The 27230-nt window shown below is 38.1% G+C and overlaps 1 protein-coding gene across 1 annotated transcript in view; it reads left to right on the forward strand.

Annotated features, from left to right (window-relative positions):
* The first annotated feature begins 1549 nt into the window (after window positions 1–1549).
* Clca1 (chloride channel accessory 1) overlaps window positions 1550–27230 on the forward strand; it is a 33724-nt gene continuing 8043 nt past the window's right edge. Inside the window, exons 1-9 of the mRNA XM_005341300.2 lie at window positions 1550–1711; window positions 6115–6255; window positions 6425–6572; window positions 8185–8290; window positions 12491–12668; window positions 14529–14747; window positions 15300–15527; window positions 24864–25038; window positions 27122–27228. Coding sequence (XP_005341357.2) covers window positions 1550–1711; window positions 6115–6255; window positions 6425–6572; window positions 8185–8290; window positions 12491–12668; window positions 14529–14747; window positions 15300–15527; window positions 24864–25038; window positions 27122–27228 — 1464 coding nt within the window. The remainder of the gene's footprint in view (window positions 1712–6114; window positions 6256–6424; window positions 6573–8184; window positions 8291–12490; window positions 12669–14528; window positions 14748–15299; window positions 15528–24863; window positions 25039–27121; window positions 27229–27230) is intronic.

Here is a 27230-nt window from a genome sequence, read left to right on the forward strand (position 1 = left end):
TCTGTGGAGGAACCTATATTGGGTCTGTTACACAATTGCAGGTCTGTTACAATTCTAAGAGTGATTCATATTAATGAATATATTAGACTCATCTTATTAAATACTATCAGATTTTCTTGACCCCCTCTGTCTATGAGACTGTCAATCACTTGCTATCTACCTCAGTCATTCACTATCAACTCCCTGTAGTTCCCAGTGGTCCCTGAGGCCACCTGGCACCCTGTGGAATCCTTAACTTCTCACACACCGTAGGTCATGGGCTCTCTCTTTCTGTGCGAAAGGCCACAGCTCAAGGCCTGGTTTCTTTGTCCAGTCCCTTACAAAACACACAAGGGTGTTTATTTGAGAGTTACACCCAGAGCAGTAAGAGTGAGGGGAAGGGAAAGGAGTCAGGGAAGATTGGGAGGTAAGGAAAGGAAAAGCATCACTAAGTTGGCCACTGTGCTCTGAGGGGGAGACCTAGCAGGCCAGCCTGCCTTGGGCTCTGTTTGCTAGGGAACTCAGGTAAAGAAACATAAAGTTGGGTGTCTGAGGTATTTTGTAACCTAAAATTTTCATTTGATATGTATACCAAATGTCTTTATCTTTTTTGTATAAAGACATATTTTGAACCACTAATTTAGTACTTCTCTGTCTCAATGCTACATTTTCAGTTTCTCAAATTTAGGTACTAAATTAATTTTCATGAACTAATGAACCAAAGAAAAGGGAAAGCCAAGATGAAATTGGTGCTTGTCACTCCATGAAGGCCAAATTAAGTTCAGATAAGGGATATTTCTGAGTAATTTGAATACATGAAATGGTGGTTGATTTGGGTTTTCATGGGAGGTTCAGCAAACTTAAAAGAGTCTACAAAGTAGCTGACAGTTCAAAATTGATGTTTGGAGTGACATTTAATTTCAGCAAAGTAAATATTAATTTAAACTTTATTGATTGGTAGGAAATGTGGAATAGACAAAGCAGAGATCTTTGTCTATTTGACCTTTTCAGTGGGAGGAAACCCTGAATTTTATAAGGACAGGGAAGGAGTTCTCTTTGCAAAGTGAGACACAGATTTTATCTTTTTCCCCCTTATATTTAATGATATCTATATTACTTGCTAATGTTTTTGATGGAAGTGGATTGACTTAGGGGAACATCAAGAGGGGCTGAGGTTATGTCAAGTTTGATGAGGATAAAAATAAAGACCACTGTGAATGCTTATTGAAAATGCAGAACAGCCAAGTCTCCCCTGGGTAGGTGAGGGTTGGGGGTAGCGTCAGGTGGGTCAGTGCCCCTGGTTGGGCAAACATTTGTAAGTAAACAAACCTTGAAATAGCCAGACTGCTTGTCAAGGATGAATGTTTTCCAGGGAATGGGTGTGGGCTCCCTCACCCTGACTTTAGCATCTGGCACACCGGAAGGCAAGCCCAACACTCCTCCTAAACTGAAACATTTAAAAGTACACAACTTGATTCTAAGCAATATTTATTCTCCAATTGAAGACAATGCAATGAAACAATTTTAGGGATAAAGAAAGACGTCTCCATAATCCACATTTCCCAAAGCAATGGGATCATTAAAGAGTTCTGTCTTCATCTTGATCCTGTACCTTCTAGAAGGGACCCTGAGCAATTCCCTCATTCAGCTGAACAATAATGGCTATGAGAGCATTGTCATTGCAATTGACCCCAATGTGCCTGAAGATGAAGCACTCATTCAACAAATAAAGGTACGTTCAGATGGCAATTATCTGGTTTTTTTTTGTAATTACTAATTAATAGTCTTTATCTCAAGCATAACATTGTGATAGAAGCTGAGTTCTCTCACTTCAGCTGTGTGACACTGGCAAGTTAGATTTTTGTATGAGTTTCAGCTTCTTCTGTAAAATGGAAATAATAACACTTGGATATTAAGATACTTGTAAGGGATGATGTGGATGTAAGGCATATAACTCAGAAACATTGTTGGCACTTAATAAATCATGTCTGTTTTTACTGACTGTGAGTTATTTCACTGAAGATTATTTCACTTTACACTAAGAGTTAGCTAGCTACATTTGGCAGATAATGTAATTGCACAGAGGGTAGTTCTCTTGACTGATTTACCCCTGGGACACAGCAGACTCTCTTTATATTCTCCTAAATGTAACCCCTTTCTCTGTGATGATAAATACAAGCCCAGGATGCAAGCTGTGAACAATTTTGACCTTTTCAGTGGGAGGAAACCCTGCATTTTATCAGCCTCAAAAAAAAAGGGTTGCTGAAGGGCAACACCTTACCTTGTTACCTCCTGTATGGGAAAAGGGAAGAAAAAAAAATGCTTCCCATTGTAGCAGAGGTGCCTAAATCGCTGACAAATGGAGGAATTAGTGATGATCTCATGCCACAAAGAGCAAAAAATAAAAGGGAAATGCCTTATAAAAGACCGTCCTGGAATCTGGCTGCAGCACATCCAGAGGCAGTGTTGTGTAATGAGTAAGAGTGCTAGCCTGCAAAATGAGAACAATAAAAAGTATCTCCCCGATAGAATTCCATGAGGATCCAATATAAAAATGCATGCAAGTAAAGGCAAGCTGAGAGAAGGGTGTATAGGAACTCTACAATTCTTTTGATGTCTTCTGTAGTCTGAAATTATCTCAACAGCTTAAAAACATAACTTCAAAATGCATAGTGCCTGGTACATAGTAAGCACTCAATAAAGGGTACATGTAGCCATAAGTTACCAATCCCCTTTTATCTCTCTAGGGGCCCTCCCCTAAAGATTTCTTGCTCCAAGCAGAAGTAAACCCAGAAAAGTGAAGTTTGGAAAGAGAAGCATCTCTGCTTACCAGGAGTTTGTGGGTAGAGTATTGCAGCATCAGGGAATGGGGAACAGAAGAATGGAAGGTGGAGGGGGCTCGTCATAAAGCTTGCCTAGTTAACCCAAATACCATCACGCTGTCTTTGGTAAAGGAAATTCATACATTTTGAAATTTCTCAATAATCAGAAAACTTGTGTGAGTTGTTGATTTCCTGTGAATTTGGAAATGGCATCAGCAAAAAATGAAGAAGACTCTTGAAAACATGAACAAGGAAAAGCGTAGGAGGAAAATGTGTCCAATGTGTTTCTCTCTCTGGCCAGATGGCGGGTCAGGAACATGCCAGGAGAATGCAGATCTTTAAGGACAATGGTATCTGTTGGATTTGAGCTCTTAAATACTTTTACCTCACTATCTCTGGGGGAAATGTACTTGTAACTACCGTTATTAAATAGGCTTTCTAGAATGAATACTAAACGGGTTGGGTGCGAGATAAGATGGCTTTCACCACTTCCTCCTCTGTGACAAGAACACGTAAAGAGTTACGTGTAAAGATATGCCCAAAGTCCCTGAGTCATTAATAAAAGTGAATTCCTCCTCATTTGATGATTCAGATCTGCAGAGTCACATGGGCTTTGCAGTCTTCCTGCCTACCCCTCAATCTCTGCTTTAATAACTTTTCTGAGGGGAACTCTCCCCTCGGTGCCCTTTTGAGGTCAGCCTCTAGGTCAACTTCTCTTTCCTTTTCTTCCTTCGTTCCTTCTTTCCTTCCTTCCTCCTTCTTACACTAAAGATTGAACCTCACGCATGCGGTCTACCGCTGAATTGCACTCTCCTCAATCCTGAAGTCAGTTTTAAATACTTGGCTCTGCAGGGTGGTCCTCAAAGCTTTTTCTTCACCTACAAGACCGGTAGAGGGCGCTGCCGCGTTCCATCCACCGTACCTGAACTCCTGCCCATGTGCGTTGGAGAAGCCCTGAGAATAAGTCTCACAGATGGGGCAGAGTCAGGGAGATGCGTGCACGCACACACACACACACACACACACACACACACACACACACGCACGCGCGCGAGACAATCCAAAATGGGAGTATTTTGGAATCTCTTCAATGCAGGGGAGCCCAGGCACCACCTGTCTTGGCACAACTGTGCCAGTTTGCCACTCACCATGACCATTTCATTCATTTAGTCATTTGTTCATTCATTCAACAAATATTTACAGAGCATCTACATCACATCATGTACTGAGAATCCAGTTGTTCACTATCTCTGTCCTTAAGGCTTCTTGGTCCATCCTGTAAGCCATTAGCCACCAACCTTCTCTCAGTCCCAGAGTTAAATATCTATTTGGATATGAGGTCACCTTCTCAAAATTCTGAACAGATGCCAAAAGTTTCTGTTAGGACATGAAAAGCAAGAGCATTTTCACTGCTTGGTCTTCCTCGTGAGAGACTGAAAGTTAACATTTCAAAAGACAAAGTGTAATATAATACTCTAATATAATATAATGCTCAGGAAGTTTTACATACATATCTCAAGGTTTTGGTGATTTTTTACTCCATTTAAAAATTTTTGTACAATAACATGATGTTGAGCTATCTTAGTGTTTGTTAAAAGTTAGGATTTTTAAAAGAGGAAAATATAAATTGTTAAAAATTCTTTTTTTTAAACAACTGACAAGACAACCATTATTCTTGTACCTGTTCAGGGGTAAGAAGTTAGGTTTTAAACCTAACTTCACCCATGTCTTAGTCTCATTTCATGGATTCTGATTTCCTTCACATGTACTACCTGTTTCTTCCAGGTCCCTTTTTCTGGCTCCTACTCTGTTCATGTCTAAATGATGGAGTTCCCTTCTTTCCTCTGTTTATACTCTCAGTCCTAGCTGACCCAATGCCTTCTTTCCACAGCAATTGCTTATAAAACTCTCTCTGCCTTGTCATAATGCATCTCAGGGAGCCTGCAGAAGCATCTAATGCTGCAGTTCTTAATAATGTTACATGTAATTTGAAAATAAGTAACAATGCCATTGTCTTATATCTCTAGTATTATACCAAAATAAATACTACTATAAAGGTTAGTATTAAATTTAGTTTAACTTAGTATTAAATTCACAAATTATTACAAGACTCAGCAGATGTTGAGGTTATATTCACTTGAGTTTTTTCTATATTATTTGCTGTGAGAACTTGAGAATTACACTCTCTAATTCTGTTACTCTCCCAAAGATTTATTGATCCTCAAGTGATCAAATGAAATGAAACCAGTAGATGACATTTAATAAACACTTATTTGTGCCAAGTACACACTGTTCCTAGTGCTTCACATGTTTGATTTCATTTGTTCATTGTTTCATTTGTTCCTCACACCAACCTTATCTTCCATTTTATAAATGGGGAAACTAAGGCTCAGGATTAGGAAGTGCCCAATGTCCCATAAGAAGTGGTTGACTTGGAATGGAACCACCATTTGACCCAGTCATCCCACTCCTAGGTTTATATCCAAAGGACTTAAAATCAGCCTACTACAGTGACACAGCCACATCAAAGTTTAGTTCAGTTCACAATAGCTAAACTGTGGAACCAACCTAGATGCCCTTCAACAGATAAATGGATAAAGAAACTGTGGCATATACACAATGGAATATTACTCAGCCTTAAAGAAGACTGAAATTATGGCATTTGCTGATAAATGGATGGAGCTGGAGAATATCTTGCTAAATGAAATAAGCCAATCCCAAAGAACCAAAGGCCAAATGTTTTCTCTGATACGCAGATGATAATCTTCTCTGATATTCTAATTCACAATGAGGAGAGGGCTAGGGAAGAATAGAGGTACTTTGGATTAGACAAAGGAGAATGAAAGGAGGGGAGGGGTATTGGGATAGGAAGGGGAATAAATCAGACATTATTACCCTATGTGCATATGATTAATAGGACTGGTATAATTCTATGTACAACCAGAAGAATGAGAATTTATACTCCATTTATGTATGAAGTATAAAAATGAATTCTATTGTTATGTATAAATAATTAGAACAAATAAAAAGTGTGTGTGTGTGTGTGTGTGTGTGTGTGTGTGTGTGTGTGTATGTATAAAGAGGTTGATCCAGGGTTAGCATTTGCCTCTAGAGTCTCCACTATTCACCATTGTACCATGACACTAGGTATGTGCAAATGTTCAAAAAGTTTAGATGCTATTATTGAAAGATATTTCACATTTCCTCTTTCCATTTAGTCTTTTAAAAGGTAAAATACAGATGTAAATTTGAATGATTGGTAATTTAGTCTATTTTCAGCTGTAATTATTGTGTATGTTTTCTTTCTTCCCAGGACATGGTGACTCAGGCATCTCCATACCTGTTTGAAGCTACGGGGAAACGATTCTATTTCAAAAATGTTGCCATTTTGATTCCTGAAAACTGGAAGACAAAACCTGATTATGTGAGACCAAAACTGGAAACCTACAATAATGTGAGACTGTCAAGTTCTTCTTTTGAAAGTCAATTTTCTTCTGTAATTTAGATATTAAAAAATCAAAATACTCTAGAATCAAATGGATTATTCCAAAATTCTCCAACATGATAAGGTCAATTTTTTTGCTGAAAGGCAGCCATAATCAAAACCTCTTTTGAAATTTCAGGCTGATGTTCTGATTGCTGAACCTAATCCTCCGGGTAATGATAAACCATATACTGAGATGATAGGAAGGTGTGGAGAAAAGGGTGAAAGGATTCATTTCACTCCTGACTTCTTAGCAGGAAAGAATTTGACTCACTATGGACCACAAGGTATGGGTACAGATAAAATATTCTACTATATTACTCATAATCTAATCATTATATTTTAAAAGTGGATAAACAATAGCATTATCTTTGTGAGTAGCTCACATAAGCCAAATTACACTACTATAAACTGACAAAGCATGTTTTTCCATGCGAAACAGGAATTCAGAACAGTGCATTTCTCAGACATAATTTATTTTTTACGATGTGTAAATTTAATGTTATAATTTTGAAAATTATTATAGTACCAAGTAACTAGACCAAGTAACTAGCTGTAAAATAGTTTAATATGTAGTATGAAGTTTCTGTAGATCCAAGACTCAACCTGAATTAAACCTTCTTCCTGCAATTCATAGAGTAGCCACCAGATGGCACATATCAACAGTACTCTCAGACTTTTATGCTTTCAAATATAACTAGATCTTCTCAAAATGCAGGTTCTAAAAAAAAAAAAAAATGCAGGTCCTGATTTAATGCACATGCAGAGGAATTCAGTAACATGCATTTTTTAACAAGCTCCCAGTGATGCTGCTGCTGCTGGTCTGTGTGCCACAATGAGTAGCAAAAAAGAATAAATACCCTTACAGTTCAGCTCTCAAAAGATAAAGAAAAAGCTTAATTTTCTTTTACAAAAGAAACTTTTAATCATTTCTTTATGAGCTATATAGAGCAGTCTTTGGAGGAAATATTAAAATAAGCAACAAAGTATTTATAATGTATGCTTTCCAAGTATAATCAATTTGTGATTTACTAAATGACTAGTATTATATATATATATATATATATATATATATATATATATATATATATATATTTAACCTGAAGTCTTTAGAATCGGCTTGATTTCCTTTACTTAGACAAAGAAGAGAAAACAAACAAAAGACTTTGGTGTCTCCATGCCCCTCCCCCCAAATACACTAGAGAACTTGTCAGAAAAGTGTCAAATGTATGTCTTTGGTGTTCTCTATGTGCCCAGAGTTGGCAGAGAAAAAGTCATATTGCCTGTTCTCACAAACGGGATTCCAGTGTGGGAAAATAGCAAGATTATGGAAGAATGACAATATAACAAGTGCCATAATTGGAATAATAAAAGAACAATGGTCTAGTCTGAGTATATCCAGGAAGGCTCCCAGGTGGACAGAAGCTTGATTTTTAAAGAAGAACAGGAGGTATCCTGGCAGAAATAAGGAGAGGGATTCCAAGAAGAGAAAAACCTATAAACCAGAGATGAGCAAGAACATGAGGTAGCCTGGAATGTAAAAGTTCAAGAATTTAGCACAGAGAATTTTGAAAATGGGTAGGGAACAATAGGAAATAAACTCTGGAGAGGAGCAAGGCCTAAATCCTCAGGAAAAGACAGGAAAGCAGTTTAGATTTCATGAAGAGCCAACTGACATTTACTAGGTCCCTGGTTAACATCTGATGACCCAAAATAAGTATTTGTATTTTACAAAAATGTACACTTGTCATATTTGACCATTCTCAGGAAACCAAGTCTCTAATATAAAAAAGAAAAAAAATATCACAAAGCATAAAACATTAGAAGACTAACTTCCAGTTCGAGAAGGTTATGCTACACTGCTTATTGTACTCAGGTGTTTGAAATATTTTCTCACAGGTAGGGTTTTTGTCCATGAGTGGGCTCATCTACAATGGGGAGTATTTGAAGAATACAATGATAACCAGAAATTCTACTTATCCAAAGGAAAACGGCAAGCAGTAAGGTATTAAAATGCAAACATTTTCCCCTAACTTGATTAATTTAAAAGTATCAGTCTTGTTTTCTATCTCTAATTCATTCTTAGTGCATTCTTTTTCATCTTTTCGTGAAACTACCACTTAGTTTATTTCACAAGTTCTTCATTTAATCGAGTTCTCTATTTTGCAACTGGAAATCATTGGCTTTTACTTAAGTGTATCAACTATCATATGCCTATAGTCACCATGTGAAATGTCTCCATTTTCCTGTCAGTGACATAAGAACTAATGGAGCTCTTTAAGGCAGAAAGATGTCTCTGTGGACTTTTGTTAGTATGAATGGGCCTGGTAGGGACTGTGGAACTTAGTGAAAAGACAATCCAAATAGTAAAGCAAGGGCTGGGATGTGGCTCAGCAGTGAAGCACTTGCCTAGCATGTTTGAGGCCCTGGGTTCAATACCCAGCACTAAAACAATACAGAAATAAGACAAAAACACCTTACAGTTTGAACTAAACTCTATGTAGTATCAGTAGAAAACAAACTGAATCACATTTAGAAAGTATGCTTGGCTGCCATGGTTTTATGGGGAAGTTCTTCTACACAGTTTTCCTATATATAAACTGCTTTAGTACAAACATAAATGATAGGGAACTTGCCAATTTAAAGAGCTGTAATAATTCAGATACCAAAACCTGACAGACGAGTTGGAAAAAATTGTGTACACCTTTGTAGAAAGGCAGAGGCAAAGATTTTAAGTGAAAGGATAATAAGATCCAAGAATTGGTGGAATTAAAGGAATAGGAAACACACTAAGGCTCAATAGGATGCTTCCAACAATTCAGCAATGTTGTGAAATTAGGGAAGTAACTAGTGTAGTACCTAAAGTAAAGCTAAAAAATAAATGATTATTCCAATAGATTCTCATAAAGCTACTTGATAAAATTTCACATTTATTCTTGAGTTAAAAAGTAATAAACTTTTTTTAAAGAGCAAAAGTTGGTACAACACCCCTTTCACTTCTGCTGCTAGTCCTAGTCAGATGATGACTCTTTTAGGAGATGTACTCAGCTTTGGTTGGTTTACAGATTTTATTTATTTATTTATTTATTTTGTGTGTGTTGGGGGGTGTGGTACTAGAGATTAAACCCAGGGCTTCATAATGTTCAGTGAACATGCTAACACTGAGCTAGATCCTCAGCACCTCATTCACAATCTTGATTTGATACAGTCATTTCCACCTGGAGCAGGTGGTGTGGTGTAAAGTCTCAGAATTCAGGCTTGACCCCTGTCCCCGCCACACACACACTTCTCCCACATGACCATTACTGTTCCCTACTTTTCTTTTTCATTACTACAGTCAAGCTCTATGGGCATGAGCTTTCTATTTTTGTCCCTCATTCTTGGGAACCCTTCAGCCATAAATGAACACTAGGTACATTGCTGATTCCTAGAACCATGCGTGGTCTATCAGATTCCTTCAGTATATACCTTTGGCACTACACACACCACAGCCTGCGATGATCATACGTTGGTCTGACCTTTCAAATCCCAGCCAATAGGCACCATTCCAAACCTGATGTCTGCCTTTCCTGTTTCCCTCTGCTAAGCTTCTAGAAGGTTGGACACCATATCTTCCTTTGAGAGAAAGTCTGATTAGTACCTATTCCTTTATGAGATGTTACAGAAATATCTACATATCAGCATGTTCTTCATTCCAAATGGCATACAAATGGCTATGTAGGCTACATTAGTAAAGTGGACATGATTGGCATGTCCTCTTCAAAAGAAATTTCCATATATTAATAATACATATTGCCCCTTATCTTCCTAACTTTTAAATTATTTTTAAAGCCTAGGAGAAATCACAAAAATGACAATACTTTGCAGAACAGAAGATTTCTTCCTTAACATGATACAGAACATCTATGAAAATCAACAATCTATACTATATTTAATTGAGAAACACTTCCTAGGAATAGGATAAGGATGGCCATTATAATTATAGTTATCTAAATTTGTTTAGGAAAGTGTAGCCAACGCAACAATATGAATCTGGGGAGGGAAAAAAAAGGGATACCAGAAAGAGAGAAAATTGCTTTTTTTTGCAGGCGATATGTGGCCCACTTAGATAAATAATGGAATATATTTATATATTGTTATTGAGATAGAATGAGTCCAAAAATATAATGGAAAAAATACTCCAGTCAGCATAGCAATTCAATAGGAAAAAAATCTTAAGAAATCTGGAAGATATATTTGAAGAAAACTATACAATCATTCTAAAGGATTTAAAAGCAAACCAAGATAAATTGACTTTTAATATATGAATTTCAACCAAAATTGATATATAGGTTTTATGAAACTCTCATCAAAAGACCATTCTTTATTACCTCACTTTAAAATCCTGTGGTCCATTCAATTAATATCATCTCTGAAAAAGAATCATAATAAAGGGGACTTTTACTTACTAAACTTGAAAGTATACTATAAAACTATACTAATTAAACAATGTGGACAGACAGGCATTTGTTTATATAATAATTAACTATTTAATATACTTTGAATTACCAATCTAGAAGGAAAGTTAGTATTTCTTAAAATGCCAGAAAAAATTAACTATGGAATAAAAATTAACAGAGACTCTTCCAATTGGATAGACTCATTAAGTATAAAAAATCATAATGCAAACCATAAGCCTATGAATAAACTGAAAATCTCTATGTAATGAAGGCCTTTCTGTGCATTTAAGAATTGGGAAAAGACATAACTAAAAGAACAATAAATACTAATTAATTTAAAATTTTGCTGTACACAAACCGAACATAAATTGGAACAAGTAAAAATAGAAAGAAGTTTGAAAAGAAATTTCAAAACATGTCTTTTGAAGCTTAGTATTATAAAACATTAAGAACTTTGGGAATTCAGTGAAACCTAACAGAAAAATTGGCAAAAGAGAAGAATATATAATTCACAAAAGAAGAAATAAAAATGGCTAATAAACATATAAAATGTTTATACTTACTAGCATCAAAGACATGAAAGTTGGACAAAGATGAGATTCATCTGTTACCTATTAAGTTACTATCACAGCATCGGAGAGCTCCCACGGATAGTTGTTAGAGGCAAAAATTGGAGCAACTTTCTGGCAAGTAATTTGAGAGATACTTATCAATTCTCTAAATTTTTTCTTGACCCAGCAATTTTATACTTAAAAATTCATTTAAGGAAATGATAGAACAAGTCATATCAATTTTAAAACATTCAAATTTTTGAATCTGACAATTTAACTCTGGAAGTCAATCATGTGGCAAACTTGGAAATATAGTCAAAAGTTTATGTGAAATTTTGTTTACTAATTCTTTCTTTTTAGTACTGACAAACTAGGGGATAAACAAAATTAAATAAATTAGCTTGAATTTATATTATAGTACCAAAAGATGATATTATTAAAATCACATTTTGAAAGAATATTAAAATTGTTATTAAAAATTTAAATATGCTAGCATACTCAGGTTTCTAAAAGCATAAAACAACACTGTGTGTGCAATCTAATGCTAATACACAGAGCACAAAATACTTCCATATGTTAACAGTACTTTATTTCTGATGGTGAGAACTTTTTTCTTTTATTCTTTATATTTGTGATTTTCCAAATATTCTGTAATATTCATGTATTGCTTATACTCAAAAATATAATTAAAAAGTAAGATCTAGGAGGAAAACATTCCATTCATAACACCAAACATCAAACATACAGTATAAAAAGTTTAAATATCCATGAATATACAAGAACCATGCAAAAACAATGTGGAAAAATGAGAAAAAATAAATTAACAAACAGGAAATTTCAGCAAGTCTTTTGGGGAAAACAAAGAGGGTTCCTGATTTTCTAGGAATGAGAATAGATGAAAAGGTACCCAAGTACTTTGATCCTTTCTAATACAACATCCATAAACTACACTTAGCTTTTCAATGCATAAAAATAAAATCTTCTTTTTATACTTTTTTATTGGAAATAAATATTGATATTGTTTTGGGAGGCCCTCAGATGCTTTCTGAAAAACATAAATGACTGATGAAAATTGAATAATTTTGCTATGTAAGGGCATCTTTCTTGGATGATGAAAGCAAATCATAGACAAGGCGATTTGTCAGAAACTGAACACAGAGTATAATGCTTTGGAATATTTTATTTCCTAAACATCTAACTTCAACACATTTTCAGATGTTCAGTAGCTATTACTGGTACCCATGGAGTTCCAAAGTGCCAGGGAGGAAGTTGTATCACCAAACCTTGCAGACTCGACAAATTAACAGGATTGTATGAACAAAACTGTGAATTCATACCCAAAACGCAACAGACTGAGAAGGCTTCCATAATGTTCCAACAAAGTATTGGTTCCGTAAGTACCTTATTTTCAATTTTTTCCCCACACTTATGAATTTAGAGATTTTTGCCCCCAGCCCCCGCAGGTGCTCCAAGAAGATTAAGTATAGGGAAAATTTTAGGGAAACCATCAGCTTTAGGGGAAAAATCACCTGATTCTCTTTGGGACTAGCTGCGAATACATATTCAGGGGTAAAATCACAGCGTCTCCCTCACTGCTTCCTGTGCCGATTCTTTCTTCTCCACCTTCTCTCTCCTACTAGCTTTAATTTTAAGGATTTAGAATGACTTCAAGTGTCCTTAAAGGCATACAAACACAAAAATTTTTAGTTATATAAGGCATTTGCCTAGGGAGATTAGGCAGTTAATAGTAATATAAAAAGTAATTATTTTTATTTCCATATTTTTATTGCTACATTATAAACCAAAATATTGATGGGATATATTGTTACCTATTCATACAAGCACACAATATAACAATATAATTTGGCCAATATTACTCCCCAGCATTTTCCTCCTCCTTCTCTCTCTCCCTCCCACACTTTGGCCTCTTTCCTCTACTAATATCCCTTTGATTTTTAGGAGGTCCACTTCCCATACCTTTATTTTCCTTTTTCCTCTACAGCTTCCACATATGAGAGAAAACATATAAGTCTTAACCTTCTGAGTTTGACTTGATGTGTTTTCAGTGCTCAAACTTACATTGAGCTTTTGTTATTTGTCAGACACTGAGCCAAAATTTTGAGAAAGTGAAATTTAATGAGACCTGTTTCTTCCTTAGATAAATGTGCTATAATGTTAAAGGGTACTTGCTGAGGTTTCTACATTGTCTTGTAAGGCCACAAAGGGTTAAGTGGAAATTCTCTAGGGAAGGACAGAAAATTAAAAAAAAACATTTAGAAACCTCTAGCTAAAAATAAAGGTACAGTTTACAATGCAGAAGATTGAGGAGGAACTTCTTGACAAAGTAACACAAGCAAAGGAATAAGTCTGGCAAGTTTAGAAACTAATAGGCTATAGTGGGAAAACTTAGAGACTTAGAAGAACACATAGAATGAGGATGGAGAGTGAGGCAGCAATCTAAATCGCAGAGATTGTTATTTGCTATGTGAAGGGGTCCAGCTGATAGTTGCGTGAGCAACAGTGAATCTCAAAAGGGTATTATATACAAGGGTAAGAGGAAAGAGGCTGCTATGGGTAGACCAGTTGTAGGGAAAACAAATGGAAAAGACAGATAGGAGATAGCAGTAGTTTGAGGGAGGAACGGTAAGGGTTTGGATGTTAGAGATTCCACTGGAAAAGAAGATGAACTGGAGAGTGAAATGTATTATTCTTGGTTATCCTGTAGGGGGGAACAGATAAGAACACTCCCAGTTTCCTGATTTGAGTGATTGGGTGCATTACTGGTGACACTAAGTTAGGAAACATATGAGGAATGGTAATAATGCTGGAGAAAAGTGATGAGGGAATTTATGAACACATGGAGTTTGAGGAGCCAGTGAGACATCCAAGGAGATTTTAGAGCTGGAATATTGGGTGTTGAAGGTTGGAATGCAGGGTGCTGGTAAGTGAGGTGGTGCAAATTTGGAGAGATAAGATGGCATCAGGAGATATACCAAACTTGAGGAGTAGAAAGGAAGACACTTAGAGCAGGTAAGTGGGTGCTGAGGAGCATTGAGGGTCCAATGAGGTAAAAGATACGGTTTGAAACAGGAACTCTGGCTTACAGCTCTGATTCCTTAGCAGTGCTCTACAAGAAGTGGAGCCAAGGTTCCAGGTGAGCAGGGCAGGCTGGGGAGAAAGGCAGGGATTTACATTATTAAATATCTTAACAAATACTTAACTATTGTCTACATCATTTTATTGACAATTTCAGGTGGTTGAATTCTGTACAGAACAAAACCACAACTCAGAAGCTCCAAACTTGCAAAACCAAAAATGCAATCTCCGAAGCACATGGGAAGTAATCCGTGAGTCTGAGGACTTTAAGAAAACCACTCCTATGACAACACAGCCACCTAATCCCACTTTCTCACTGCTGAAGATTGAACAACGAATTGTGTGTTTAGTCCTTGATAAGTCTGGAAGCATGGCGGTATGGTAACCAAGTCTTGGTTTGGTTGCTAGTTATAGATAGGTGTACAACATGATCTAGACCACAACTGGGAACTGACTGGGATGAATACATTGCCAGGGTCAGAGCAATTACAATAGCAGCTCAGCCATCAGAAATGCCCACCTAAACAGTGATCTGGCATTAACTGTCTCATTTTCTAAATTGTTTTCAGCTAATAAGCCAAGATCTGATAAATCCTAACATAAGCGTAACTTTTTTTGTTTGTTTCACTGACAATACATAGGTCTATCGGTCTATAAATTCCTACATAGGACTTATCTAGAACTATTATTAAAGTATTGTACTTTAATGATTGTGTATTCTAAGTTTACTTTTGGAATTTTAGTCCTAAAATTATATCCAAAGATGCTGCTAAATGGAAAAAATTTCCAGTATGACATGCCTCAAGTTATCTCCTTGTCAGTTACTGTGTGCATTGAGCCAGTCGTTTTCAAAAACCCTCTAGCCTGTTGTTGTTAGTCTTTTCCTCTAACCCCAACCTGACTGCTCTTCTTCTGTTTGTCCACTCAGAATGCTAACCGCCTTAACCGGATGAAACAAGCAGGGAAGCTTTTCCTGCTGCACACCGTGGAACAGGGCTCCTGTGTTGGGATAGTGATGTTCGACAGTGTCGCCTATGTACAAAGTGAACTCAGACAGATTAACAGTGACGCCAACAGGGATGTTCTCACTAGACTCTTACCCATAGTACCTTCAGGAAAGACATCCATCTGCTCTGGGCTTCGATTGGCATTTACTGTGAGACATGTTCCCCTATAGCAGTTTGCCAATGTTTGCAATTTTTGTTCCTAAGAAATTTCCATAAACACCTACTGTCTAATTGATTTAGACAACCAAGAACAAAGTAATAGTTCAAATCATGCAAAGAAAAAGGCCTCCAAAGCTATTATTAACTAATTCATTCATGTGCTTGTACTTTTCTGCAAGTATACCTCATTCAAAATATTCAAAGTGTGCATTCTACATGCAAAATATTTTCTTGGATCTAAGAAAATATGAAGGCCAAACAGAGCATACCTCCTTACAATCTTATTGGGGAAGATGTATTAACCATATAGTAACATGAATGAATGTATACTCATAAACTGTAATTAGTGCTATGAAGGAAAGGTACATAAGGATCTTAAAGAGTTATCTTTTATTAGGGAAAAAAAAGCTACAAAAATGTTGAAATTCCAAGGCAACTGAACTCTCCAAACTTTGGGAGACATTGGATGACCTTTTAAGAAAGAAAATAATTTGTTGAATCAGGAGGCCTTGGGAACCATAACTACGATTGTATTGGGGTCATAGCTAAAGATCTTGTCTGACTATCTGACCACATCATTCCTCACTTACATAACAATGTATCCCCATTTTCAATGAAATTATGTAAAACTTCCTGAGAGTTTTCGTGATAAAACTCCAACCTACCTTTCCAGGCTGAAGCACTGGGGACTTTCTTCCTGGTATCCCTTGTTTAAGCAAATTGAGTCAGCTCACTTCAGCGCATCTGGATGTTTGCCAGGCTGCCTCCTCAAGCACAGTACTTTCTCTTCCCTTCCTTGCCCATTGATCACATTCATCCTTCAAAGAATAGATACCACCTACTTCTTGACATCATTCCTGATCCTCTCAACTGTCTAGCAATCTCTCTTTCTGAATCCTATAGCTCTTTTTTTTTATTGTTGGTTGTTCAAAACATTACATAGTTCTTGATATATCATATTTCACATTTTGATTCAAGTGGGTTATGAACTCCCATTTTACCCCGTATACAGCTTGCAGAATCACATCAGTTACACTTCCATTGATTTACATATTGATATATTCATGTCTGTTGTATTCTACTGCCTTTCCTATCCTCTACTATCCCCCCTCCCCTCCCCTCCCCTCCCCTCCCCTCTTCTCTCTCTACCCCCACTACTGTAATTCATTCCTCCCCCTTGTATTATTTTTCCCTTTCCCCTCACTTCCTCTTGTATGTAATTTTGTATAACCCTGAGGGTCTCCTTCCATTTCTATGCAATTTCCCTCTCTCTCCCTTTCCCTCCCACCTCTCCTCCTTGTTTAATGTTGGTCTTCTTCTCGTGCTCTTCTTTCCTAGTCTGTTCTTAGTTACTCTCCTTATATCAAAGAAGACATTTGGCATTCGTTTTTTAGGGCTTGGCTAGCTTCGCTTAGCATAATCTGCTCTAATGCCATCCATTTCCCACCAAATTCTATGATTTTGTCATTTTTTAATGCAGAGTAATACTCCATTGTGTATAGATGCCACATTTTTTTTATCCATTTGTCTATTGAAGGGCATCTAGGTTGGTTCCACAGTCTTGCTATTGTGAATTGTGCTGCTATGAACATCGACGTAGCAGTGTCCCTGTAGCATGCTCTTTTTAGGTCTTTAGGGAATAGACCCAGAAGGGGAATAGCTGGGTCAAATGGTGGTTCCATTCCCAGCTTTCCAAGAAGTCTCCATACTGCTTTCCAAATTGGCTGCACCAATTTGCAGTCCCACCAACAATGTACAAGTGTACCCTTTTCCCCACATCCTCGCCAGCACTTATTGTTGTTTGACTTCATAATGGCTGCCAATCTTACTGGAGTGAGATGGTATCTTAGGGTGGTTTTGATTTGCATTTCTCTGACTGCTAGAGATGGTGAGCATTTTTTCATGTACTTGTTGATTGATTGTATGTCCTCCTCTGAGAAGTGTCTGTTCAAGTCCTTGGCCCATTTGTTGATGGGGTTATTTGTTATCTTATTGTCTAATTTTCTGAGTTCTTTATATACTCTGGATATTAGGGCTCTATATGAAGTGTGAGGAGTAAAGATTTGTTCCCATGATGTAGGCTCCCTATTTACCTCTCTTATTGTTTCTTTTGCTGAGAAAAAACTTTTTAGTTTGAGTAAGTCCCATTTGTTGATTCTAGATGTTAACTCTTGTGCTATGGGTGTCCTATTGAGGAATTTGGAGCCCGACCCCACAGCATGTAGGTCGTAGCCAACTTTCTCTTCTATCTGATGCCGTGTCTCTGATTTGATATCAAGCTCCTTGATCCATTTTGAGTTAACTTTTGTGCATGGTGAGAGAAAGGGATTCAGTTTCATTTTGTTGCATATGGATTTCCAGTTTTCCCAGCACCATTTGTTGAAGATGCTATCCTTCCTCCATTGCATGCTTTTAACCCCTTTATCAAATATAAGAAAGTTGTAGTTTTGTGGGTTGGTTTCTGTGTCCTCTATTCTGTACCATTGGTCCACCCGCCTGTTTTGGTACCAGTACCATGCTGTTTTTGTTACTATTGCTCTGTAGTATAGTTTGAAATCTGGAATTGCTAAACCACCTGATTCACACTTCTTCCTGCTTAGTATTATTTTTGCTATTCTGGGTCTTTTATTCTTCCATATGAATTTCATGATTGCTTTCTCTATTTCTACAAGAAATGCCGTTGGGATTTTGATTGGCATTGCATTAAACCTATAGAGAACTTTTGGTAATATCGCCATTTTGATGATGTTAGTTCTGCCTATCCATGAACAGGGTATATTTTTCCATCTTCTAAGGTCTTCTTCAATTTCTCTCTTTAGGGTTCTGTAGTTTTCTTTGTATAAGTCTTTCACCTCTTTTGTTAGGTTGATTCCCAAGTATTTTATTCTTTTTGAGGATATTGTGAGCGGAGTGGTTGTCCTCGTTTCCATTTCAGAGGATTTGTCGCTGATATACAGGAATGCCTTTGATTTATGCGTGTTGATTTTATAACCTGCCACTTTGCTGAATTCATTTATTAGCTCTAATAGTTTCTTTGTAGACCCTTTTGGGTCTGCTAGGTATAGAATCATGTCATCTGCAAATAGTGATAATTTAAGTTCTTCTTTTCCTATTTTTATGCCTTTAATTTCTTTCGTCTGTCTAATTGATCTGGCCAGTGTTTCGAGAGCTATGTTGAACAGAAGTGGTGGGAGAGGGCATCCCTGTCTTGTTCCAGATTTTAGAGGGAATGCCTTCAATTTTTTCTCCATTCAGAATGATGCTAACCTGAGGTTTAGCATAAATTGCTTTTACAATGTTGAGGTATGTTCCTGTTATCCCTAGTTTTTCGAGAGTTTTGAACATAAAGGGATGCTGTACTTTGTCGAATGCTTTTTCCGCATCTATCGAGATGATCATATGGTTCTTATTTTTAAGTCTATTGATGTGGTGAATAATGTTTATTGATTTCCATATATTGAACCAGCCTTGCATACCAGGGATGAATCCTACTTGATCATGGTGCACAATTTTTTTGATATGTTTTTGTATCCTATTTGCCAGAATTTTATTGAGGATTTTTGCATCTAGGTTCATTAGAGATATTGGTCTGTAGTTTTCTTTCTTTGAAGAGTCTTTGTCTGGTTTCGGAATCAGAGTGATGTTGGCCTCATAGAATGAATTTGGAAGTTCTCCCTCTTTTTCTATTTCCTGAAATAGCTTGAAAATTATTGGTGTTAGTTCCTCTTTAAAGGTTTTGTAAAACTCTGCTGTATACCCATCCGGTCCTGGGCTTTTCTTAGATGGTAATCTTTTGATGGTTTCTTCTATTTCCTCAATTGATATTGGTCTGTTTAGGTTGTCTATATCCTCCTGACTCAATCTGGGCAGATTATATGACTTAAGAAATTTATCGATGCCTTCACTATCTTCTATTTTATTGGAGTATAAGGATTCAAAATAATTTCTGATTATCTTCTGTATTTCTGAAGTGTCTGTTGTGATCTTCCCTTTTTCATCCCGTATGCTAGTAATTTGAGTTCTCTCTCTTCTTCTCTTTGCTAGCACGGCTAAGGGTCTGTCAATTTTATTTATTTTTTCAAAGAACCAACTTTTAGTTTTATCAATTTTTTCAATTGTTTCTTTTGTTTTGATTTCATTAATTTCAGCTCTGATTTTAATTATTTCTTGCCTTCTACTTCTTTTACTGTTGTTTTGCTCTTCTTTTTCTAGGATTTTGAGATGAAGTATAAGATCATTTATTTGTTGGTTTTTTCTTTTTTTAAGGAATGAACTCCAAGCAATGAATTTTCCTCTTAGAACTGCTTTCAATGTGTCCCATAGATTCCAATATGTTGTGTCTGTGTTTTCATTTAACTCAAAGAATTTTTTAATTTCCTCCTTGATGTCTTCTAAAACCCATTGATCATTCAGTAATCTATTGTTCATTCTCCAAGTGATGCATGATTTTTCCTTCCTTCTTTTATCGTTGATTTTCAGTTTCATTCCATTATGATCAGATAAGATGCATGGTATTATCTCTGCTCCTTTATATTGTCTAAGAGTTGCCCTGTGACATAATATATGATCTATTTTTGAGAAGGATCCATGTGCTGCTGAGAAAAAAGTGTAGCTGCTTGATGTTGGGTGGTATATTCTATATATGTCAATTAAGTCTAGGTTGTTAATTGTGTTATTGAGTTCTATAGTTTCCTTATTCAACTTTTGTTTGGAAGACCTGTCCAGCGGTGAGAGAGGTGTGTTGAAGTCTCCCATGATTATTGTATGGTGGTCTGTTAGACTCTTGAACTTGAGAAGAGTTTGCTTGATGAACATAGCAGCACCATTGTTTGGGGCATATATATTTATGATTGTTATGTCTTGTTGGTGTATGGTTCCCTTGAGCAGTATGTAGTGTCCCTCTTTATCCGTTTTGATTAACTTTGGATTGAAATCTATTTTATTTGATATGAGTATGGACACTCCTGCTTGTTTCCGCAGTCCATATGAGTGATATGATTTTTCCCAACCTTTCACCTTCAGTCTATGTATATCCTTTCCTATCAAATGCGTCTCCTGTAGGCAGCATGTTGTTGGGTCTTGTTTTGTGATCCATTCAACTAGCCTGTGTCTCTTAATTGGTGAGTTTAAGCCATTAACATTTAGGGTTTTTATTGAGATATGGTTTGTTCTTCCAGCCATATTTGTTTATTAATGCTACTAAACCTGATTTGTATTCCTCTTTGATTATTTTCCCCCCTTTACTGTCCTACCTCCCACTGTTGGTTTTCATTGTTGTTTTCCATTTCCTCTTCCTGTAGTGTTTTGCCAAGGATTTTTTGAAGAGATGGTTTTCTAGCTGCAAATTCTTTTAACTTTTGTTTATCATGAAATGTTTTAGTTTCATCTTCCATCCTGAAGCTTAATTTCGCTGGATACACGATTCTTTGTTGGAACCCATTTTCATTTAGCAATTGAAATATGTTATTCCAGGATCTTCTAGCTTTTAGAATCTGTGTTGAGAGATCAGCTGTTATCCTGATTGGTTTACCCCTAAATGTAATCTGCTTCCTTTCTCTTGTAGCTTTTAAAATTCTCTCCTTATTCTGTATGTTGGACATCTTCATTATAATGTGTCTAGGTGTGGATCTCTTATGATTTTGCACATTCGGCGTCCTGTAGGCTTCTAAGATTTGGGATTCTGTCTCATTCTTCAAGTCTGGGAAGTTTTCTCGTATTATTTCACTGAATAGATTGTTTATTCCTTTGGTTTGGAGCTCTGTGCCTTCCTGTATCCCAATGACTCTTAAGTTTGGTCTTTTGATATTATCCCATATTTCTTGGATGTTTTGCTCATGGTTTCTTAGCAGACTTGCTGAGCTGTCTATGTTCTTTTCAAGTTGAAATACTCTGTCTTCATTGTCTGATGTTCTATCTTCTAAGTGATCCACTCTGCTGGTAGTATTCTCAATTGAGTTTTTAAGTTGGTTTATTGCTTCCTGCATTTCTAGGATTTCTATTTGTTTGTTTTTTATTTCCTCTATCTCCCTGTGAAATTGATCTTTTACTTCCTGGATTTGTTTATGTAGTTCCTTCTCAATGTGATCTTTCATTGTCTGATTTTGCTGTCTCATGTCTTCCTTGAGACTCCAGATCATCTGAAGCATGTATATCCTGACCTCTCTATCTGACATTCCATCTGTTGCAGCTATTAACTCTTCTAAATTTGAGTTGACCTGCATTGCCTGTGGTCCTTTCTTTCCTTGTCTTTTCATACTGCTGGCGTTTCTTTCTGCTTGGTGAAACTGTTGTGTTTTTGAAATTTTCCCTCTATTTATTTATATTAATCTTGTATAGTTGAAAAGTCTCCCTTGCAGGGCAGGTAGTGGCTGTGATCCTCCTCCAATTGGTGTGATCCGTCTACCACACTGGCGGGCCCTAGGTCTGCTCTGCTGGCTGGTTGAAGGTCCGCCTACCCAGCAGGCGCGAGGGGAACCTCTGTCACTCCACAGGTTGCTGGGCCTAACCTCCCGATGGGTCGCAAGTCCGCCTACCTTGCAGGTGCGGGGGGAGGGGGCAGCTCCACCCCTCAGCAGGCCGCTGGGCCTGATCTGCCGGTGGGTCGCAGGTCCGCGTTCCCTGCAGGCGCGTGTGGCAGCTCTGTCACTCGGCAGGTTGTTGGGCCTGACCTGCCCGTGGGTAGCAGGTTCGCTTACCTTGCAGGCACTGGGGGAGGGGCCGGCTCTGCACCTCAGCAGGCCGCTGGGCCTGATCTGCCAGTGGTCACAGTCCCGTCTACCTTGCAGGCACTGGGGGAGGGGACGGGCCTGCCCCTCAGCAAGCCGCTGGACCTGTCCTGCTGGTGGGTCGCAGATCCGCGTTTCCTGCAGGCGCGTGTGGCAGCTCTGTCACTCGGCAGGTTGCTGGGCCTGACCTTCCCGTGGGTCTCCTATAGCTCTTAAAAAAAAAACCCAAAACCTCTTCAGACTTCTAGGCTCTTCTGTCTTATAACTAATTATGTGTTTCAATCAAATAAAACTTCTTTAGGAATAAGAGTTATCATTTTACCTCCCAGGCTTCTGGCCCAATGTCAGAATGTTCTTGGTAAATAAATTGAGTTATTTGATGCCCTAACACCACCTGATGCTTAATTGTACTAAATATCCTATATTTATTTAGGGGCTATTTAGCTACATAAAACAAAGAACAGGAGGCTGAACAAGGTGGGCTGGCCTAAGGTCACACAGCCTCATAGCACCTTAGTGGGTCTGCTTTCTGCCTGCTCATTGGGCACAACACACATATTTGATGCATTTGGGGCCTGTTTCAGCTCTCCAAGTAGCAGCAGAAACGTGTAGTTTCCAGCTTACATAGTTTCATGTGGACACTGGACTGAACCAATTTCTCAGTGTTGTCTGTCCCTCTGGTTCTTTTATTCCACTCTGAAGTACTTTCTTAAAAGTACTTTTAATCACGAATTTAGCAGCAAATTCCTCTTCCAGACCAGGCATATGGATACCATATGGTTCTGTTACCTCTGTCACTCAAGCAAAGGAGCAAGTGAGGTAGGAGCACTGACCAATGGAATCACTGTGAGCTGCACTGAACTCCTGCTATATGAAACCCTGGGGAGATGACTCATGCCAGATGGAGTGATAGTGATGAGAAAATTTTCCATTTAGATGAGTGAGGGAGAGTGTGAGATCCAACTGGAGTCTGGAGTCTAGAATGCTCCTCCTCCCCAGTGGAATCTGAACATGGGGTGGAGGAGCTTATGTGACTTCAGGGTAATAAGATGAAGGGTCTTGGGTTCTGCACTGTCCTCCAGATCTGTGCTGGTCCCCACAGCAGGACCCTGGTCAGGCCTGTCATGGGCTCCTTGCAGTGGTATCTGTGTGGTTATAGGACTTTGCTTTGTTCTCTAGGCTTTACCAGGGCCCAGCGGTCCTCCCAGCAGACTCGGCCTCACCCTGGCTCTCACTATTGTAGCAGAGCCCAGAGCACCCTGTGTCCTCCATCTAGCTCCAACCAGGTTGTGCATTCCTCAGCCACATGGCAGGACTACCTGTTCTCACCTGCTGACTCAAATCTATTGCCTTCCATCTTCCCTGTGGGAGATATGAGATGTGAGAACTTCTTTCTGTTTTCTGGGACACACAGCAATTATGAGGAGGGAGACAAGGAAATCCAAATTGGGCCATATTTTTTTAGACTCCCAGGCCCTGCCCTCTACCTGCTCATTGGACACAACACACATATTTGATACATATTGGAGCTGTTCCAGCTCTCCAGGTGGCAACAGAAATGTGTAGTTTGATGAGACCAAGGCCAAGATGACAACTGGCAGGTTCTCCACTCTGCCTCCTCCGCATGCCACTGCCACAGTTCTGCTCTCTTCCCATGTTATCAGCTGCCTTCTTTGGTTGCCTCCTCAGAGTTCAAATAAGGAATGGGCACAAGCCTCTTCTGCCCTTAACTTCCCTTCCAACTAGTTATAACACTTTCCCATTCTGAGATTTGTCCAGAGAGGGAGGTTGCCAAGCCTAAGCTTGATTGTTTTCTCTGATTCTGAGTCTCTCTCTCAACTCATTCTCATTTAGGGGAAGAGTGGATTCTTGCCTTTATATGTGTAAATGGGTCACAAATTCTGTATGTGATTTTCCTCCCATCTTAGTCTTATTCAACCTTGGTATGAGTTTCTCTCTCTCTCTCTCTCTTTTTCTCTCTCTCTCTCTCCATTATCTATCTATCTATCTATCTATCTATCTATCTATCTATCTATATATATATATATATATATATCTAACAGGGATATTTGAAATATAGGTGTCATAGAAAAACTTGGAATTGGGGATTCATAGGAACAAAATGTTTTGCTTTAATAAGAAGGGCTACTAAAATTTTTAATTACTCCTATGATATGAGTAATGACCAATCAGCAATGCCAGCCATAAATAGTTGATATTGTTTGGTGAACATCATACAAGCTAAAAGTCTTCCCTGTGTCCAATATCCCCAAATAGAACTCCCACTTATGAGGATGTTTTCTAAAGGTGTCTCGGATCTTCTGGAAGCCTGTCAAAGAGAGCCCTGGCAAAGAAAATAAGAAAAACCTTTGCTGCATCCCTAGCACCATCGACCCCTAGAACTGCCTTGCATCCCCCAGCACTCCTCTCTGTGAGATGATGCTCTAAAATTATACCATTGCAAAACAGATTCATGGATGATCCCAGATACTTTTGTTTATTTCCTCTGGAATTTCTCCTCTTGTTCCATAAAAGTGCAGTTTTCATAAACATCCTGGTCACCGGAAGTCTGCTAATGCATGCCCTGAAATATGTCTTTAGGTGATTAGGAAGAAATACTCTACAGAAGGAACTGAAATCGTGCTGCTGACTGACGGGGAGGATAACACTATAAGCAGCTGCTTTGATGAGGTGAAGCAAAGTGGAGCCATCATCCATACAGTCGCCCTGGGGCCCTCTGCGGCTAAAGAACTAGAGAAGCTGTCCAAAATGACAGGTGAGGGATGACCTGCTGAGGCCCACCAGACTGTGAGCTCCAGTGAACTGGGGAGTCAGGGAAGGTGGGATGAGGTGAAATGGGGCAATCTTCTTGGCCAGCTAGCTGCTCTTCCTTCAAATAGCCATTAGAACTGACTCCACCCCCATATTTTAGAGCCTTGGTTCTAGGATTAGAGAATTCTGGAGAAGATGGGACCAGCACAGCACCAAGTAAGGACTCAGGACTCTCTTCCCAGGCATCTTATCAGATTAATAGAAATCTACCAGTTGGCAGATTTCCACTTGGCAGCAGGCCAAGAGACCCAGGGGAGACAGGTGACAAGCCACTACATACTACCATGATACAAGTGCTATATTAACAAAAGGAAGTATGATAAAGGGGCTGGGGTTGTAGCTTACCTTGCACACGTGAGGCACTGGATTCAATCCTCAGCACCACATAAAAATAAATTAAGTAATTAAACTTATTTTGTCCATCCACAACTAAAAATATTTTTTTTTAAAAAAAAAGTATGATGAAGCACACAAATATAGAGTATTTAACTTCACCTGAGAAAGAAGGGCCAGAGAAGGAAGGGAAAACAGCAGGGGAAAGGCAAAGAGTCTGGTGAACAATAAAGGTTACTCTGAAAATGTAGCAGACAATGCAGTTTCTCCATGAAACATTAACATATTGTATATCTAATTCCCATACGCAAACAGATGGTTCAAATAGACCCCATAAGTCCCTGGCTTCTTTAGCTGAGTAGGTGAACACAATGTTTTTCTTCTTCTTTTACTTAGTGATAGTGTTAGGGATATAAATTATTAAACTAATCTTCCTTCTGGGGCAACTAAAATGTTGGACCATTCAAGCCTAATACTACCTGTCCTGAGCTGGGTTTCCTATGAGCAGAGCCTGAGACAGGGATTTGGGTGGATAGGATTTTTTTTTTTATTGGTTATTCAAAACATTACAAAACTCTTGACATGTCATTTTTCATACATTCGATTCAAGTGGGTTATGAACTCCCATTTTTACCCCAAATACAGATTGCAGAATCACATCAATTACACATCCACATTTTTACATAATGCCATATTAGTAACTGTTGTAGTGGGCAGGATTTGTAGAGGAACAGCTCTCAGGGAAAACAAAGTGAGGAAACGAGATAGAGGGGCAAGTGGCTGAGTATGGATGCAGACTTAGAACCTAGCTGAAGGCTGACCCCTGATGGGGCTCTGGATCAGGAACTGCGTCACAGAGTTGGTCCCACCAGGAGGCCAGAGGGCTGCCTTTTGTATTGCTGTGTCCAACAGCCACTGGCTGTGAACTGTTAGGGCAGGACAGAGGGGAGAGTCTTTTTCTTTTCTAACTAGGATGACCTTTTTTGGTAAAGTGGTTCTTGGAAAAGGAGGCAACCATAGCTGTTAGTAGTGAACACTCAGAACAAGGGGAAGAGATGCATTCGCCTAGATAAGAAGATATGTGTGGGACATCAAAAGCATTGCCAATATATTTTCTTTAATTTTGGGTGTCATTTAAATAGTTTAAAAATAATTTCACATCAACTTATCATAGTTACATTTATCCTCAAGAGCCCGAGACTGACAGGTCTAGTATCTAAATCTTATTTTTCTGTATAGCCTACTTTTCTGAAACTGCCCTTTGTCTACTGTTATTTATTGCTATTGCCACTTCTTTCCTGATTTTGATGAAGACTCTAAAGCTAAGTTTGTTACAATTATTTCTCAAATAAGATTCAGTCCATCAACTTGGAATAAGGCTTAATCAATGCTCTCATGTGAAAGTAAAAATGCAGATGGTATGTTGTTACTTAGGCCTCCCTTCATGGTTGAATTGCAGATAGTTGAGGTAGTCAGATTACAGAGATGTTGCTAAAGCTATTATTTACTAGGGTTAAAAAATCAGTATCAACTTCTAAGTTAATCTGGGCATATATTTGATGTTGAACTATTTTTATTTTAATAATAATACATGAAATATTTATTTTAGGTATTCTTCTTTCTGAACAACAGTTAAAATATTGTAAATACTTGTTTCCTGGAAAATAACTTATGATGATGTGATTGTGTTTTAGGAGGTTTACAGATGTATGCTTCAGATCAAGTTCAGAACAACGGCCTCATGGACACTTTTGGGTTCCTTTCATCAGAAAATGGAGCTCCTTCTCAGCGCTCCATCCAGGT

Source organism: Ictidomys tridecemlineatus, chromosome 11 (genome assembly GCF_052094955.1).
Source record: "Ictidomys tridecemlineatus isolate mIctTri1 chromosome 11, mIctTri1.hap1, whole genome shotgun sequence".
In the NCBI taxonomy this organism is placed as follows: Eukaryota; Metazoa; Chordata; class Mammalia; order Rodentia; family Sciuridae; genus Ictidomys; species Ictidomys tridecemlineatus.